At 39.3% G+C, this 15,358-nt stretch overlaps 1 protein-coding gene across 1 annotated transcript in view; it reads right to left on the bottom strand.

Moving 5' to 3' along the window:
* LOC141131529 (dual oxidase 1-like) overlaps positions 1-15,358 on the bottom strand; it is an 85,699-nt gene that overhangs the window by 53,542 nt on the left and 16,799 nt on the right. The window contains exons 3-7 of the mRNA XM_073618900.1: positions 13,617-13,700; positions 10,774-10,932; positions 10,168-10,355; positions 9,512-9,713; positions 2,139-2,305 (exon numbers count right to left, since the gene is read on the bottom strand). Of these exons, the coding sequence (XP_073475001.1) occupies positions 2,139-2,305; positions 9,512-9,713; positions 10,168-10,355; positions 10,774-10,932; positions 13,617-13,700 (800 nt within the window). The remainder of the gene's footprint in view (positions 1-2,138; positions 2,306-9,511; positions 9,714-10,167; positions 10,356-10,773; positions 10,933-13,616; positions 13,701-15,358) is intronic.

Genomic DNA, 15,358 nt, shown 5'->3' with positions numbered 1-15,358 from the left:
GAAAGTCGGACAGATTGGGATAGGGAATTCCAGAGGATGGGAAAGGCTCTGGAGAGGTCAAGCATGGGAGAAGGTGACAAGGGAGCTAAGGAGAAGGAGGCCTTGGGAAGAACGGAGAGAATGATTTGGTTTGTATTTTGAGACTAGGTTAATTATGTAGCTGGGGGAAGTGTTGTGGATGGCTTTGTAAGTTGTTGTTAATATTTTGAATTTAATTAATTAATTTGTTGGGTAAGCGGAAACCAGTGGAGGGATTGGCAGAGAGGGGTGGCAGAGAGGGATAGCAAACACTAAATGGCTTATAAGGTGGATGAGTTTGGCAGCAGCATTCATGATAGATATACTGAAGTGGGGATAGTCTATGTAAAGGTAATCCATTGAGTAGGGAGTTGAAGTAGTTAAGACAAGAGATAATCAGGGAGTGAATTAAAAGCTTGGTGGTGTCATTGGTTAAGAAGGGCATATTTTGGAGGTGTTCCAGAGGTTGAGGTGGCAAGATTTGAACAGTATTTAGATGTGGGGCTGAAAGGAGAAATATTATGAGCTCAGTTTTGGATATCTTGCTTTTACGAAATGGTGTGACATCCAGCCATGTTCATTAATAAATTAGTGACATGTGAAGAGACTTATAGAGTAACCTGAGGGGTAGAGAGATAAATCTGGGTGTCATTAACGTAAAAATGTTATTGAATGCCATGAGAAGCTGACCCAGGGTGAAGGTATAGATTAAGAATAGGAGAGGTCCATGAACAGATGAACAGAACCTTGTGCAGAACAGAATAGAATCCCAATGGAAACTGGAAGAGGAGAGGAGGAGGTAGCATTGTAAGTGACACTGAAGGTGTGGTGGGATAATCAGGATGAGAACCAATGAAAAATACAGTCACGAAGACCAAAGGAGTGGTAGTGGAGTGTTTCCAGGGAGGATGTCAGTGAACTGTTGTAGACAGGAGTGGCTAGGTTGGGGTAGGACAGGGGTGATATTTTGTTATAGAGGTGGTTAGTCACAGAATAGAGAAGAAAAGGGTTAAGGTGGTTAGGGTTTCTACGACTAACTGTTAGGCAGTTGGAGGGAGTGGAAGTGGAAGACAGTGAGAGAGTGAAAATAATAAGGTAGTGATTAGAGAGAAGAAAAGGGTTATTGGAGAGTTTGCACAAAGCACATAGGCAGGAGAAAACAAGGTCAAGGGTGTTGCCATCGGTGTGAGTAGAAGCATGTATCAATTACTTTAGGTCAAAAGAGGAGGTGAGACTGAAAAACTTAGCAGGAATGTTAGTATTAACAGATATGTTGAAGTCCCTGAGAATGATTGTGGTACTTTCACAAGAGAGAAAGTATGGCAGCCAGGAAGTCATCAAGGAAGGTTGATACCAGTCCTGGAGGCCAATAGATCACAGCAAATCTCAGAGAAACTGGAGAAAATAGAAAACTACAATGTGCCTCAAATGTGGAAAGGGACAGAGAGGGAGGAGAATAAAAACTCAAAGGTTGCTTTCTGGGGATAGAAGGAATCCAACTCCCGCCTCCACTGGGTCTGGGAGAGTGAGACCAGAGAAGGCCACCATGAGAAAGGGAAGCCAGGAGAAGCAGAGTCGGATTCATAAAGCTAGGTTTTAGTAACAGCAAAGTAGATTAAGGTGGTTTACATTATAAAAAAACTTTCTTATAATACATTTTTAAAATTAATATTAATATGTTATTATTCTATAAAGATTTAATTATTACCTTTGTTCTTTGTTGACTGAAATAGTATTATATGCTTTTAAAAGGTATTGCTAAAAGGACTGAAGATTGAATAGCAATTCTCATGTTTAGAATTCTTTGACACAGAGGCCCTCTCGTTTTTGTACTGCAAAGTTTACAAGAAAATCCCTCCATGATAACTAATGACAAGAGTTTGACAAATATTTCTTAATAATAGTATTCACTGTAAAATTAAGTGTGCAGTGAAATCAGAGTTAACTAATTCACGACAGGAGAGTAGCCAGTACCGCTGTGACAGATAGCAAGTAAAGTTGGATCCAGTACCTTTATGCAGCTAGATTTGTTGTCAAATATTTTCCCTGCAATAAATATTCAGTGCACATTTATCCTCCCTGTACCATGGAACAATAAAAAAAGTTTATGAATGTGTTACCTGATAAACAGCAATGACCCATTTCCTGGTATTCTGAAACAAAACTTCATCAGTCCAGTCAGGATGTTCAGCTGCTAGTAAACTTGCCTTGTAGTTATGGTACCTGTACCAGACAATACTTTGAGCCTGACGAAATGGACTTTCATTGGCCATAACATTACCAAAGCCTGTGTTTCAGAAACAAACAGATACATTAATTTTAAATGACAAAAAAGGAGCAAAGAAAATAGATTTTAAAGACATCTTGTAGTGAAGAAACATGTAGGGTGCCTTCACTGACCTCTACCTCTTAAAATAATATGTCCCTGGCTGGCATGATAGTCCAGTGCCTTTACTATTTCCTGTCACTGGCCAGGAAAAAATAGGCACATGAGGAATTCCGATTTCATTCTCACTTCCCTTGCTGTGTACCTGTTGTTTGTCAGTCATTCCAAAAGCACTGAAGCCACCAACAGCCAGCCAACTAGAACTTTCAAAAGTAGGTCAGCAATGGAGTTAAACATATTCTTCTTTAAACACAGGTTCAACCGACCATTTATTCAAAAATATTCATTGTGGATCTCTGATGATCATCTGGTATTCATTCTGAAATTCCCTTTGATGCTGCTGCTCTTAGAAAATAAATACTATATAGTGTTTTTTTTTTTTTTACTATTATGGCTATAAAATATTTTCATAGGAATGGGAAATCTACTTTGGTAATACACCATTTTTCCTTAGATTTAGGTGTAGAATGTTTTTGTTATAAGTACCCTGTCTGTGCTAATGTTTCTGCACTAAAAGCCACCAAACTACTTGTCTTTCTACAATGAACCAGGCATTTCATGACTTTGCAGGGATGGAGGTTGTCCACATAAATAATATTATACATCAACAAAAAACAAAATTATTTCAAAACAGCTTCTGTAAAATAAAAATATATGATAGCCAAGTTATGGCCTCTAGTCCTGAATTAAACAGTACAATGTAAGATGGAACAACAATGGAATACAACAGTATGACGATAAGGCCTTTTACACACTGAAGTAAAAAAAAACATGTTTTTTACTGATCTGAGCATAAGTGCATTGTTGTCTATGAACAATGTATACAGCTATATAAAGATCAGTAATACAGCAATGACTACAGGGCCGTAAAATAAATATAGAACATTTTGCATTTGAGTGCAGTAACATAAGCATATATGCGTGTATATGTATGTATATGCGCATATATTGCAACACTGACTTCTAGAGAGAAGAGGATGAAGAAGAATTTACGCATGTATATGCATACGCACATTTATGCAAGGTCTTTATGGAACATTTTCTGTCAACAAGATCCTGAGAATAAACATCAGTTAATTATTATGAGCATGTAAAAGAGGCCTAAATGATGATCTTTTTAAAAAAGTTAATAGTATTCATTACTTAAAATGTATGTTAGAGTAGGGAATGATATATGTGTCCCATTGGGAATATTTCCCTTCCCTTTCTGTCCTAGAGAACCAACAGGAAGTGCGAACAAATCTCTCCAAAGTGAGAATTCCAGTCTTAAGCTGGCCATACATGGATTGAAATTCAGCAGGTTCACCTGTTCATGAGAAGTCAATCTTTTTGGGAAATTTTTGGCTCGATCAGCACATGCAGCTAATTTACTGCAGCACTAAGCAGTGTATTCTGATAGTGGAGGAGTACCACTGTCAGAATACGGTACATTGGGGAGGATTCCCCCATTCACCTAGAAAAAAAAAACTGAACCATGTATGGCCAGCTTTAGACAGTTGTCCTGGCACAGGTGTCCTCATTTTTCCTTTAACCATCTGTTTCAGTGACAATTACAGTTTTGGATTTCTGATGACTTTGAGTCTCTGTGACAGTGGCCACCAGAACAAACCAAGAGAGTGAGTGGAAAAATAGACAGCAATAACAAATTGAGAGAGGTTTTAACTTCTCCCTACTTTCTCCAAAACTCACTCTCCATAAAAGTTTCAGCGATATACTTTAAAGCGGTAGTAAATCACTGGGTGTTTTTTTTGTTGTTTTTGTTTTCTGCAAGGAAATGTCATAATGTACTAGTATGCATTGCATACTAGCACATTATGTAAAACTTACCTTAGAACGAAGCCCTCCAGCAGCGCCTGCACACTGCTGAAGGTGCTTCCATTGTCACCCAGTCTTCCTTCATATGCCAGTGATGTCACCAGCTGCATCTACAGTAAATATCTCCTAAACGGTGCTAGTTTAGGAGATATTTACAGTACCTATAGGTAAGTCTTATTATAGGCTTACCTATAGGTAAAAATCATGCATTGGTGTTTATTCCCACTTTAATGTATTTTAATGTAAGTCCCATAAAGGTATTGTTCTCAGTCAAGCATTAGAAGCAATAACTGAACAACAATCATTATCGGTACTACTATAGCATAGGACTTGACAGATTCTCGTTATTAAAGTGGTTGTAAACCTCTGACATAAAGAATAAACACATCATATCCAACATAACATATGGTGTGGGGGATAGTTTCTTGGCACACTTTGGACCCCTTAATACCAATTGAACATCGTTTAAACACCTCGGCCTACTTGAGTATTGTTGCTGACCATGTCCATTTCTTTATGACTACAATGTACACATCTTCTGATGGCTACTTCCATCAGGATAATGTCACCATGTCACAAAGCTCAAATCATCTCACCACTGGTTTCTTGAACATGACAATGAGTTCACTGTACTCCAATGGCCTCCACAGTCACCAGATCTCAATCCAATAGAGCAGCTTTGGGATGTGGTGGAATGGAATATTCACAATATTGATGTGCAGCCAGCAAATCTGCAACAACTGTGTAATTCTTTCATGTCAATATGGACCAAAATCTCTGTGGAATGTTTCCAACACCTTGTTGAATCTATGCCACACAGAAACAAGGGAGTTCTGAAGGCAAAAGGGGTCCAACCCAGTACTAGCAAGGTGTACCAAATAAAGTGGTTGATGAGTGTATATTTTAACTGGGATTACCATTACTGTACATGCTTATGTAACTTTTTTAATGAGATTGTTTTTGTCAGATTCCCAAAACAGATTAAACAAACTAGTGCAAAAGATTCTGGGAGAATGTCAGTCCTCTTTACAATTCCATCAGTCGCAGCTTTGTTTCTTCAAGGCTCTTATTATATGTGTCGCTCTAGCCCTATACAACATGTACATTATCTCACAAAAGTGAATACACCCCTCACATTTTTGTAAATATTTTATTATATCTTTTCATGTGACAACACTGAACAAATTACACTTTGCTACAATGTAAAGTAGTGAGTGTACAGCAGTGTCAATTTGCTGTCCCCTCAAAATAACTCAACACACAGCCATTAATGTCTAAACTGTTGGCAACAAAAGTGAGTACACCCCTAAGTGAAAATGTCCACATTGGGCCCAAAGTGTCAATATTTTGAGTGGCCACCATTTTCCAGCACTGCCTTAACCCTCATGGGCATGGAGTTCACCAGAGCTTCACAGGTTGCCACCGGAGTCCTCTTCCACTTCTCCATGATGACATCATGGAGCTGGTGGATGTGAGAGACTTTGCGCTCCTCCACCTTCCGTTTGAGGATGCCCCACAGATGCTCAACAGGGTTTAGATCTGGAGACATGCTTGGCCAGTCCATCACCTTTACCCTCAGCTTCTTTAGCAAGGCAATGGTCATCTTGGAGGTGTGTTTGGGGTTGTTATGTTGGAATACTGCCCTGCAGCCCAGTCTCTGAAGGGAGGGGATCATGCTCTGCTTCAGTATGTCACAGTACATGTTGGCATTCATGGTTCCCTCAATGAACTGTAGCTCCCCATTGCCGATAGCACTCATGCAGCCCCAGACCATGACCAACATGCTTGACTGTAGGCAAGACACACTTGTCTTTGTACTCCTCACTCCTTTGTACTCCTCACTTGGTTGCCGCCACACACACTTGACACCATCTGAACCAAATAAGTTTATCTTGGTCTCATTAGACTACAGGACACGGTTCCAGTAATCCATGTCCTTAGTCTTCAGCAAACTGTTTGTGGGCTTTCTTGTGCATCATCTTTAGAAGAGGCTTTCTTCTGAGACTACAGCCATACAGACCAATTTGATGCAGTGTGCGGTGTCTGGTCTGAGCACTGACAGGCTGACCCCCCACCCCTTCAACCTCTGCAGCAATAATAGCAGCATTCATACGTCTATTTCCCAAAGACAATCTCTGGATATGACGCTGAGCACATGCCCTCAAATTCTTTGGTCGACCATGGTGAGGCCTGAGTGGAACCTGTCCTGTTAAACTGCTGTATGGTCTTGGCCACCCTGCTGCAGCTCAGTTTCAGGGTATTGGCAATCTTCTTATAGCCTAGGCCTTATTTATGTAGAGCAACAATTCTTTATTTTCAGATCCTTTAGAAAGTTCTTTGCCATCAGGTGTCATGTTGAACTTCCAGTGACCAGTATGAGAAAGTGAGAGTGATAACACCAAATTTACCACACCTGCTCCCCATTCACACCTGAGACCTTGTAACACTAACGAGTCACATAACACCGGGGAGGGAAAATGGCTAATTGGGCCGAATTTGGACATTTTCACTTAGGGGTGTACTCACTTTCGTTGCCAGCAGTTTAGACATTAATGGCTGTGAGTTGATTTATTTTGAGGGGACCGCACATTTACACTATTATACAAGCTGTACACTCATTACTTTACATTGTAGCAAAGTGTCATTTATTCAGTGTTGTCACATGAAAAGATATAATAAAATATTTACAAAAATGTGAGGGGTGTACTTACTTTTGTGAGATACTGTATGTTGGTATGAAACTTAATTCTCACCTGTGTGATGAGACAGAACTTGTTGCATCTAAGGTATAAATATTGTGCTGTTAAGTCAGAAATTCACAATGCTAGTCTTCATGTATTATTAAGTATTTTCAGTCTGGTGTCACAACTGCTGACATCCCAAACATGTACTTAAAGCAGACCTTTAGTCATTTTTTCATCTTTCCAGTTGTTGTTTTAACTTTGGATAGTACATTTTCATTTTTCTTTTCTGCCAGTAAATACCTTATTTTTTCTGTCAGCAAATACCTTATACAGCCCACTTGTCTGGTCATTAGCCTAGGCTTATGACATCATGCACAGCTCTGGGAGTTTGCCAGGAAGGGACGGGGATGAGTCATAAGAGGGCCAATGAGAGCTGCAGAGCTGGAGGTGTGCCTCTGTGTGTCTGTGTAAATCTAGGAAGTGAACAGGCAGCAGCTTCAGCTGCCCACAGTAAACATGGATGCAGCCAGACTTAGTGGAGGGATATTTCTGCAGCATATTTGGCAAGTACAGAACCACAGTATATATAAAATATTATGCAAAGTGGTTGGAGGGAAGCTTCAGAATGGCAAAGATGTTTTTTATTACAAATTATGTAAGCAAACTGCAGTTCCTCTTTAAAGATCTTGACAGAATCTGACATTGGGAGCCAGTAGCTCTATTCACCCCTTCCCATCAGAGACTACCCTGCAAACCTCAGAATGGTCTACAGATATATATATTTATTTATTTAGTTATTTATTTATTTATTTAATTTTTTTTTTACTTTTTTGGTCTGATAATTTTGTTTTTCCCGACCATGTGTTTAAATCTATTTACTGTTGACTGGCTCACTAACTCTGCTGGTCTAATTCCAACCATCAACTACCCTTTCAGTAAAAAAATCAAATATTAGTTTTGAACTTTCCTGCTGCTGGTTTGAGGTCATGTCCCCGTGTTCTTGATCTTAGTTTCATAATGAAAACACTGCCTCCTGAACCGTATTCACCCCTGATGTATTTAAAGGTTTCACTCATGTCTCCTGTTTCCCATCTTTCCTCCAGACTGTACACAAAAGTATACAGGGGGAGATTTACTAAAACTGGTGCACTCAGAATCTGGTGCAGCTGTGCATAGTAACCAATCAGATTCTAGGTTTTATTGTCTAAGCTTAATTGAACAAGCTGAAGTTAGAAGTTGATTAGTTATCATGCATAGCTGCACCAGATTCGGTGTGCACCAGTTTTAGTAAATCTCCCCCATAGTGTCCATCTGCCTTTTTTTCCTTTGCTTCTTGAGTTCTCAAGATCTGTAAAACATTGGGGTTAAAGCACTTGTGTGCCACCCTGGGGGTAATATGGGGTGGTGTAAGATTTTTGTTTTCCACATAGATTACACAGTTCCTGTAACATTATTCTTTCCAAGCAAGCTCACTGATCTAAGTGGATTCCCTTCAGGGTCCCAAAAAAAATAGGTTTTTCCCGTGTACATTTCCTTTTTCTAGTGATTTTGTCTCATGTAGGTATAACATTAGCAACAGTAAATGAAAAAAAATCAAACAATTAAAGGAGGTGGCTGTATTTGTTTTTTGGATGTGTCGAACATTATTAAATGATCTGCAGTGGATATTTTTAGGGGCTTGTGTGTCAGTGGATTTTTCTAGGGGCTTGTGTGTTTGCCACAATAATTTACTTTTACTTTTGAGCATTTTTAATGCTTGACAAACTGGTAAATGTTGACTATTTGCTCATTAACCACCTGCAAATTATATGGCCAGTTCTACAGTAAGAATGGTCTGCTAAGTAACATTAGAATGATGAGACATTATCATTATAGAGCCTTAGACAAGAGCCTGTCTTCCTCATTCTCTCTTCCCCAAACTGGCAATAACAAATGAAAACAATAGTCTGCTCCACACAAAATGTGGCCTACAACTAAACAGAAACACATTAATATGCATACATGAACTAACAGGTAAACAGAATAAGGAATATCATTAAAGGTACAAATGTAAAACATCTCTCTGTTACTATAAAGGAAGCAGAACCTGTACAGTATATGTGATGAGCAAATGGGTGCCACATTGCATAGATATTTATACAGTACACAGAAACAAAGAAAATGAATACATTTCTACATTAGTGCCGGTTCACACAGGGGCGGCACGACTTGCAGGTCGCCTCAGCGAGGCGACCTGCAAACGACTTCTGAGGCGACTTGCAAAACGACTTCTGTATAGAAGTCTATGCAAGTCGCCCCAAGTCGCCCCCAAAGTAGTACAGGAACCTTTTTCTAAGTCGGAGCGACTTGCGTCGCTCCTATTAGAACGGTTCCGTAGCACAGAACGGGAGGCGACTTGTCAGGCGACTAGGTCGCCTGACAAGTCGCCCCTATGTGAACCGAGCCTTAGGCTAGTTCTATTCCTACATTTGTTTAAAAAATATATATATATTTAGATATTGGAGACAGTAGTTGTCTCTTTAAAATACAGAAAACAAGAACTTTTTGTGTCTTTTTTTTAGTTAGTAAACATTTTTAAACTTTAAAAGAGAGCAATGCAGACACCTACTGTAGATTCCTTCATCCCCTCTTTCTCCAGTGGAAGGATTAGGCGCCCGAAAAACTGGAAGACTTTTTTTGGCATAAGGTGGAAAAATATCATTAGGACCAGAAGCCAACTTTCCTCCAGAGAAACTTCTTAAAGCATCACTCCAAGAATGAGAGGGACCATAAATGGAGCTGCCATCAATCCAAGCTGTTACAGAGTTGAGCTGGAAAATTAAGAACTTTTTGACATATTGTTTTTATAATAATTGAATGTATTTATTTTCCTCCAAACCCGAATGTAAACTTCTTGCAATTACAATAAGGAAACAATAGATTCCAATCAGACCCATTTGGACAGTGCTGACTAAAGTTCAATATTTTATATGTATTTATTTTTTACAGGCAACAATCCTATTTATTTGAGTTATCCATGGGAGTGTAAAAATTATTTGGATGGATATGTAAAGTATAAAGTTAAAATTATGTAAAACAGTAAAAGTGGCATATAAAAATATAACTGATACACTTTTGTGATGAAGAAAAACATCTGCTTCACTGCCCAAAACATTTGCTTCACTCTTCTACAGGTGACAAAATGCATGTTTTTACAAATCTATATATATCTGCATTCCAAATTTTCCTCATACCCTTTCTGCAAAACAGTAGTTTTGAACTAACCTGTGCTCTTGGGCTGTTAGGGCTTTTTCCTGTGTCAGGATACCATCGAACCCTTTGGCATGGTAGAACTACATTGCTTTTGTTCTCAGGGTCAAACACTTGGTCTCCAGGTGGAATGTCAATGTTCAAAAATTCAGCAGGGCAGGCAGGCATTTCTGTGGACACTATTTCAGAAAGTAAGTGATTACCTGAAAAAGAAAAAATGCATTGGTTTAGGTAATTACAGCATAATAACATATTATTTTGTTCTACCCTTTGATCTATCACATTGAAACAAAGCTGTTTTACCTGCCAGAAAGTCCACTTAACCCTTTTGTGTGTTCTACAGCAGCATATCATAAGAGTATGACATAATTTTAGAAAGCTTTCGGCACCTCGACTTTCAGCTTAACAAAATTTGTAAAAACAGTTTTTATTTCTCCAAAACAGCCCACAAACTCTGGTATAAAAGAAAGTTCACCGCCAGCGTACACTTGTCCCACAACCGGATTTAACGTCCCCACCTGCTCCAGGGTTTCAGACAAAGCTTACAAAACTATGTCTACAACCATTCTACAAGGGTAGACATTTACATGTGTGCATTTTTAATTTTTTTTATTGTCTCACCAAAATATACCGCCATCACTGTGAGATTTCGTGACGATGGAGAGCCAGACTGTCCTTCTGCCAGTGTATTACTGATTTCTCGAGGGTTTGGCAAATCTGTTGCCACTTGGTAGACACCATCTGCATAATTTGCAGGGATAAGACGTAGCAGTTTAGAACCTGCAATAAAAACACTTGTAGTCTAGTTTGATAACTAACTCCAACACATACACATGGCACTGTACATCTCACAAATAGCACATATTTTACAGTTACATTTTCGAAAAAATGAGCAGCACAAAGGTCTTAGCACACTTTCTTGTAGTATTGGTGTTCTAGGCTCTGTAACCAGCAGGGGCCCTTTCTGAAAGTAGTTTGCTTGTTTTCTATATGTTTATGTTGGGAGTTTCCTCCCACAACATTGTACTGGTAGGTTAATCAGCTTCCACCAAACAGATGTTAGGATTTGTTTGTATGTCTATGGTGGTAAATAGGGATGAGCTTCAAGCTCGAGTTGAACTCATGTTCAACTCGAACATCGGCTATTCGCCAGTTCGCTGAACAGCGAACAATTTGGGGTGTTTGCGGCAAATTCGAAAGCCGCTAAACACCCTTTAAAAGTCTATGGGAGAAATCAAAAGTGCTAATTTTAAAGGCTTATATGCATGGTATTGTCATAAAAAGTGTTTGGGGACCTGGGTCCTGCCCCAGGGGACATGGATCAATGCAAAAAAAAGTTTTAAAAACGGCCGTTTTTTCGGGAGCAGTGATTTTAATAATGCTTAAAGTGAAACAATAAAAGTGTAATATTCCTTTAAATTTCATACCTGGGGGGGTGTCTATAGTATGCCTGTAAAGGGGTGCATGTTTCCCATGTTTAGAACAGTCTGACAGCAAAATGACATTTCAAAGGAAAAAAAGTCATTTAAAACTACTCGCGGCTATTAATGATTGCCGGTCCGACAATACACATAACAGTTCATTGATAAAAACGGCATGGGAATTCCCCACAGGGGAACCCCGAACCAAAATTAAAAAAAAAAATTATGTGGGGGTCCCCCTAAATTCCATACCAGGCCCTTCAGGTCTGGTATGGATATTAAGGGGAACCCCGGCCAAATTTTTTTTTTTTTAAATGGCGTGGGGTCCCCCTCAAAATCTATACCAGACCCTTCAGGTCTGGTATGGATTTTAAGGGGAACCCCGCGCCAAAATAAAAAAAATGGTGTGGGGTCCCCCCAAAAATCCATACCAGACCCTTATCCGAGCACGCAACCTGGCAGGCCGCAGGAAAAGAGGGGGAGATGAGAGAGCGCCCCCCCTCCTGAACCGTACCAGGCCACATGCCCTCAACATTGGGAGGGTGCTTTGGGGTAGCCCCCCAAAACACCTTGTCCCCATGTTAATGGGGACAAGGGCTTCATCCCCACAACCATTGCTCGGTGGTTGTGGGGGTCTGCGGGCAGGGGGCTTATCGGAATCTGGAAGCCCCCTTTAACAAGGGGACCCCCAGATCCCGGCCCTCCCCCCTGTGTGAAATGGTAAGGGGGTACAAAAGTACCCCTACCATTTCACAAAAAAAGTGTCAAAAATGTTAAAAATGACAAGAGACAGTTTTTGACAATTCCTTTATTTAAATGCTTCTTCTTTCTTCTTTCTTCTATCTTCTATCTTCCTTCGGTTTCTTCCTCCATCTTCTTCTTCTTCTGGTTCTACTGGTTCTTCCTCCGGTGTTCTCGTCCGGTATCTTCCTCCGCGGTGTCTTCTTCCCTTCTTCTCCTCGGGCCGCTCCGCATACATGATGGCATGATGGGAGGCTCCCGCTGTGTGACGCTTCTCCTCTTCTGATGGTTCTTAATTAACGGGGGGCCACCCGGTGACCCCACCCCCCTCTGACGCACAGGGACTTGACGGGGACTTCCCTGTGGCATTCCCGGTGACATCAGAAGGGGGCGGGGTTACGTAACCGTTATTTAAGAACCGTCAGAAGAGGAGAAGCGTCACACAGCGGGAGCCTCCCATCAAGCCATAATGTATGCGGAGCGGCCCGAGAAGAAGAAGGGAAGAAGTGATTTGCGCAGTTTCCATAACTGAGGTTTACAACCACTTTAAGCACCGTGTCATAAATAATTGCCATTTTTTTGGGGGGGAGGGTTCTAACATTTTGTTTTCACTGTTATGAAAAACAATTAAAGATAGATTGTTGGCAACAGTAATTGCCTAAACAAGGACCTTGATGGCAGAATCACCAAATATTATTTTAATAAAAGCAGCAGGATTAAAATATTGAAAATTATTTTTGAAACTAGATTAACATATTAAAGCTTATATGAGATTGGAATTATTAAGTTTACATGTGCTTTACATTCAACCATATTATTATTTTTTAAAAAATTTGGGATATCTTTATGCTACCCCAAGCTCTAAATTGCAGGTTCTTGTACTATGAAGCAGATCTCTTATATGACACTTGTTACCCAAAATTGGGAGTTATGAGGGGGGTTGCATAATATCATTATAAAAGCATGATTTTATTTGCTTTCCTATTTATATTGAGGAATGTAATCACCAAACATTCACTGCATGTATTAAAACACATGTTCCAGAAAGATAGACCTAAAGTGAATGTTAGGTAAATGTTACATTCACTTGTTTTTTAATATGCCCCTTTACATTTTGTTTTTTTTTTCCCCTAAAAATTCACTGTAATTTATGTTTTAGTATACAATTACATTACAAGTCTTTACTATATTATTTGAGGAAATTAGGTACCGAAGTCATTGTTTGCAATTATAATGGCCTTATGTATGTTTAAGTTTGCTGTCCTCATAATTAAAGCTAATTAGTAATAAAGAATACAATACCTTTGGATCCCATGTTGTGGTATGCCAGGTTATTGTACCAGCCATCATAACGCTGAACCTCCCAGTTAATTGTGTCTTGTGAATCTACAAAAAAAGATCATATCATTGAATGATAAAACATTTTTGAATGTTGAGTTCCTGTAAATTCTTTAATTTTGTGAAAAACAAATAATTGAATGATTTTTAAAAATTCGTAAAAATTAATTATCATTTTTAATTCGATATATACTGTACAAAATGATAAATTAAACCTACAGTCAGAATTCCTATTTCAGACAAAGAAGAAAAGAACACAGATACACACTTCTTATCATTATGTCAACTCATTAATGATTATCTATATATCTGGAATAGAGCAATGTACTGTATGTGGATTTTTTAATATCTACCATTAACCACAGACATACTGTATGTCTGGTTATTGGTTAGAAGGAACGTGGACAGATGCTAATGAGCATAATATATATGTGAGCTATTATGAGCTATTATGTCATCCACAAGGACCAAGCTATGTCTACTAATGGGTGATAGCAAAGAAAGCTGTGTCTACTAATGTGTCTACTAATGGGTGATAGCAGAGAAAGAGACCCGGTACATAAATAAAGCATATGTGATAACAGATAGATGTGTTGGTTGTAAACTGATATCTCTCAGATGTGTTTTTGCTGTCTGTGTCCCTATGGGGAGATTTTCCTTTACTTCTTGCTCTAGCGACACAACAGGAAGTGAGAGGAAAACCTTTGCCCATGAAATGCCTGCAGAAATATAGGTTTTAGTCTAAAAAAGATACAAATATACAAATATAGCACATAAAATTCATAAATAACACTATATTAGTGCAAATATCCACTGTGCCATAGTTGTTTTAGCCCACAGAGCAATGCGATAGCCTCATAGGCACAAGCTCTAATGGACTAAGTTCTGGTGTATAAAGCCAAAGGGCCCACAAGTTCCCAAATTTGCCCAGATATCCCCTGTGCTGGTATATATAACATTCAAATCAAAGGGTATTTCCAGCGGAACTGATCCATTCCTTTTGAGAGGGAGGATCATCGGATTTCCGATGATGTAATAATATTTTATGTGCCAGGAAAAGAGCTCTAGATATTGCCTCCCAGGTAAATTCTCTGGGCTCTACATCTCCTACAATGTCTAATAGTACAGTGCCACAGTAGCTTTCCAGTAAAGGTGCAGTTTGGGACAGCACCACAGCAGGTGGATAAAATGTTCTGTGATCCCGCTTGCATTTAATGCAAAGAAGATCTGCCTGAATGCCTATTTTATGCAACTGCAGTGGAGTATAATGAACCCTGAGTAGAATATACAATTGTGACAATTTCTGGGAAATATTAAGAGAGCATGTGACTACAGACTGAAATGCCTCCTCCCATTCATTTCCTGTCAGAGGGCCTAGGTTGTTTTTCTACTGCACCGCTACCTTCACAGGGTGATCTTTAAGAAATTTTGTCAATAGCATAGAATAACATTGTGATATATCAACAGAATGAATCATATTAAATAGTTGTGATGGAGACTGATGCCATTCAACGGCATTCCCTTGGGACCTTACAGCAATTGCACATAGTAGTAGTACATATAATGAGGCAGGCCAAACACAGTCTGTAACTCTGAGAAGGGCAACAAAGATCCAGCCTAAAAATGTGGTGTAGATGTGTTACCCCCATTGCCTTCCATCAGCTATCCTGCTACAGTTTTGCCAGTTGTAGGTAGGTGGTATTATG

Source organism: Aquarana catesbeiana, linkage group LG03 (assembly GCF_042186555.1).
Source record: "Aquarana catesbeiana isolate 2022-GZ linkage group LG03, ASM4218655v1, whole genome shotgun sequence".
Classification (NCBI taxonomy): Eukaryota; Metazoa; Chordata; class Amphibia; order Anura; family Ranidae; genus Aquarana; species Aquarana catesbeiana.
This window is presented reverse-complemented; position numbering and strand designations above follow the sequence as displayed.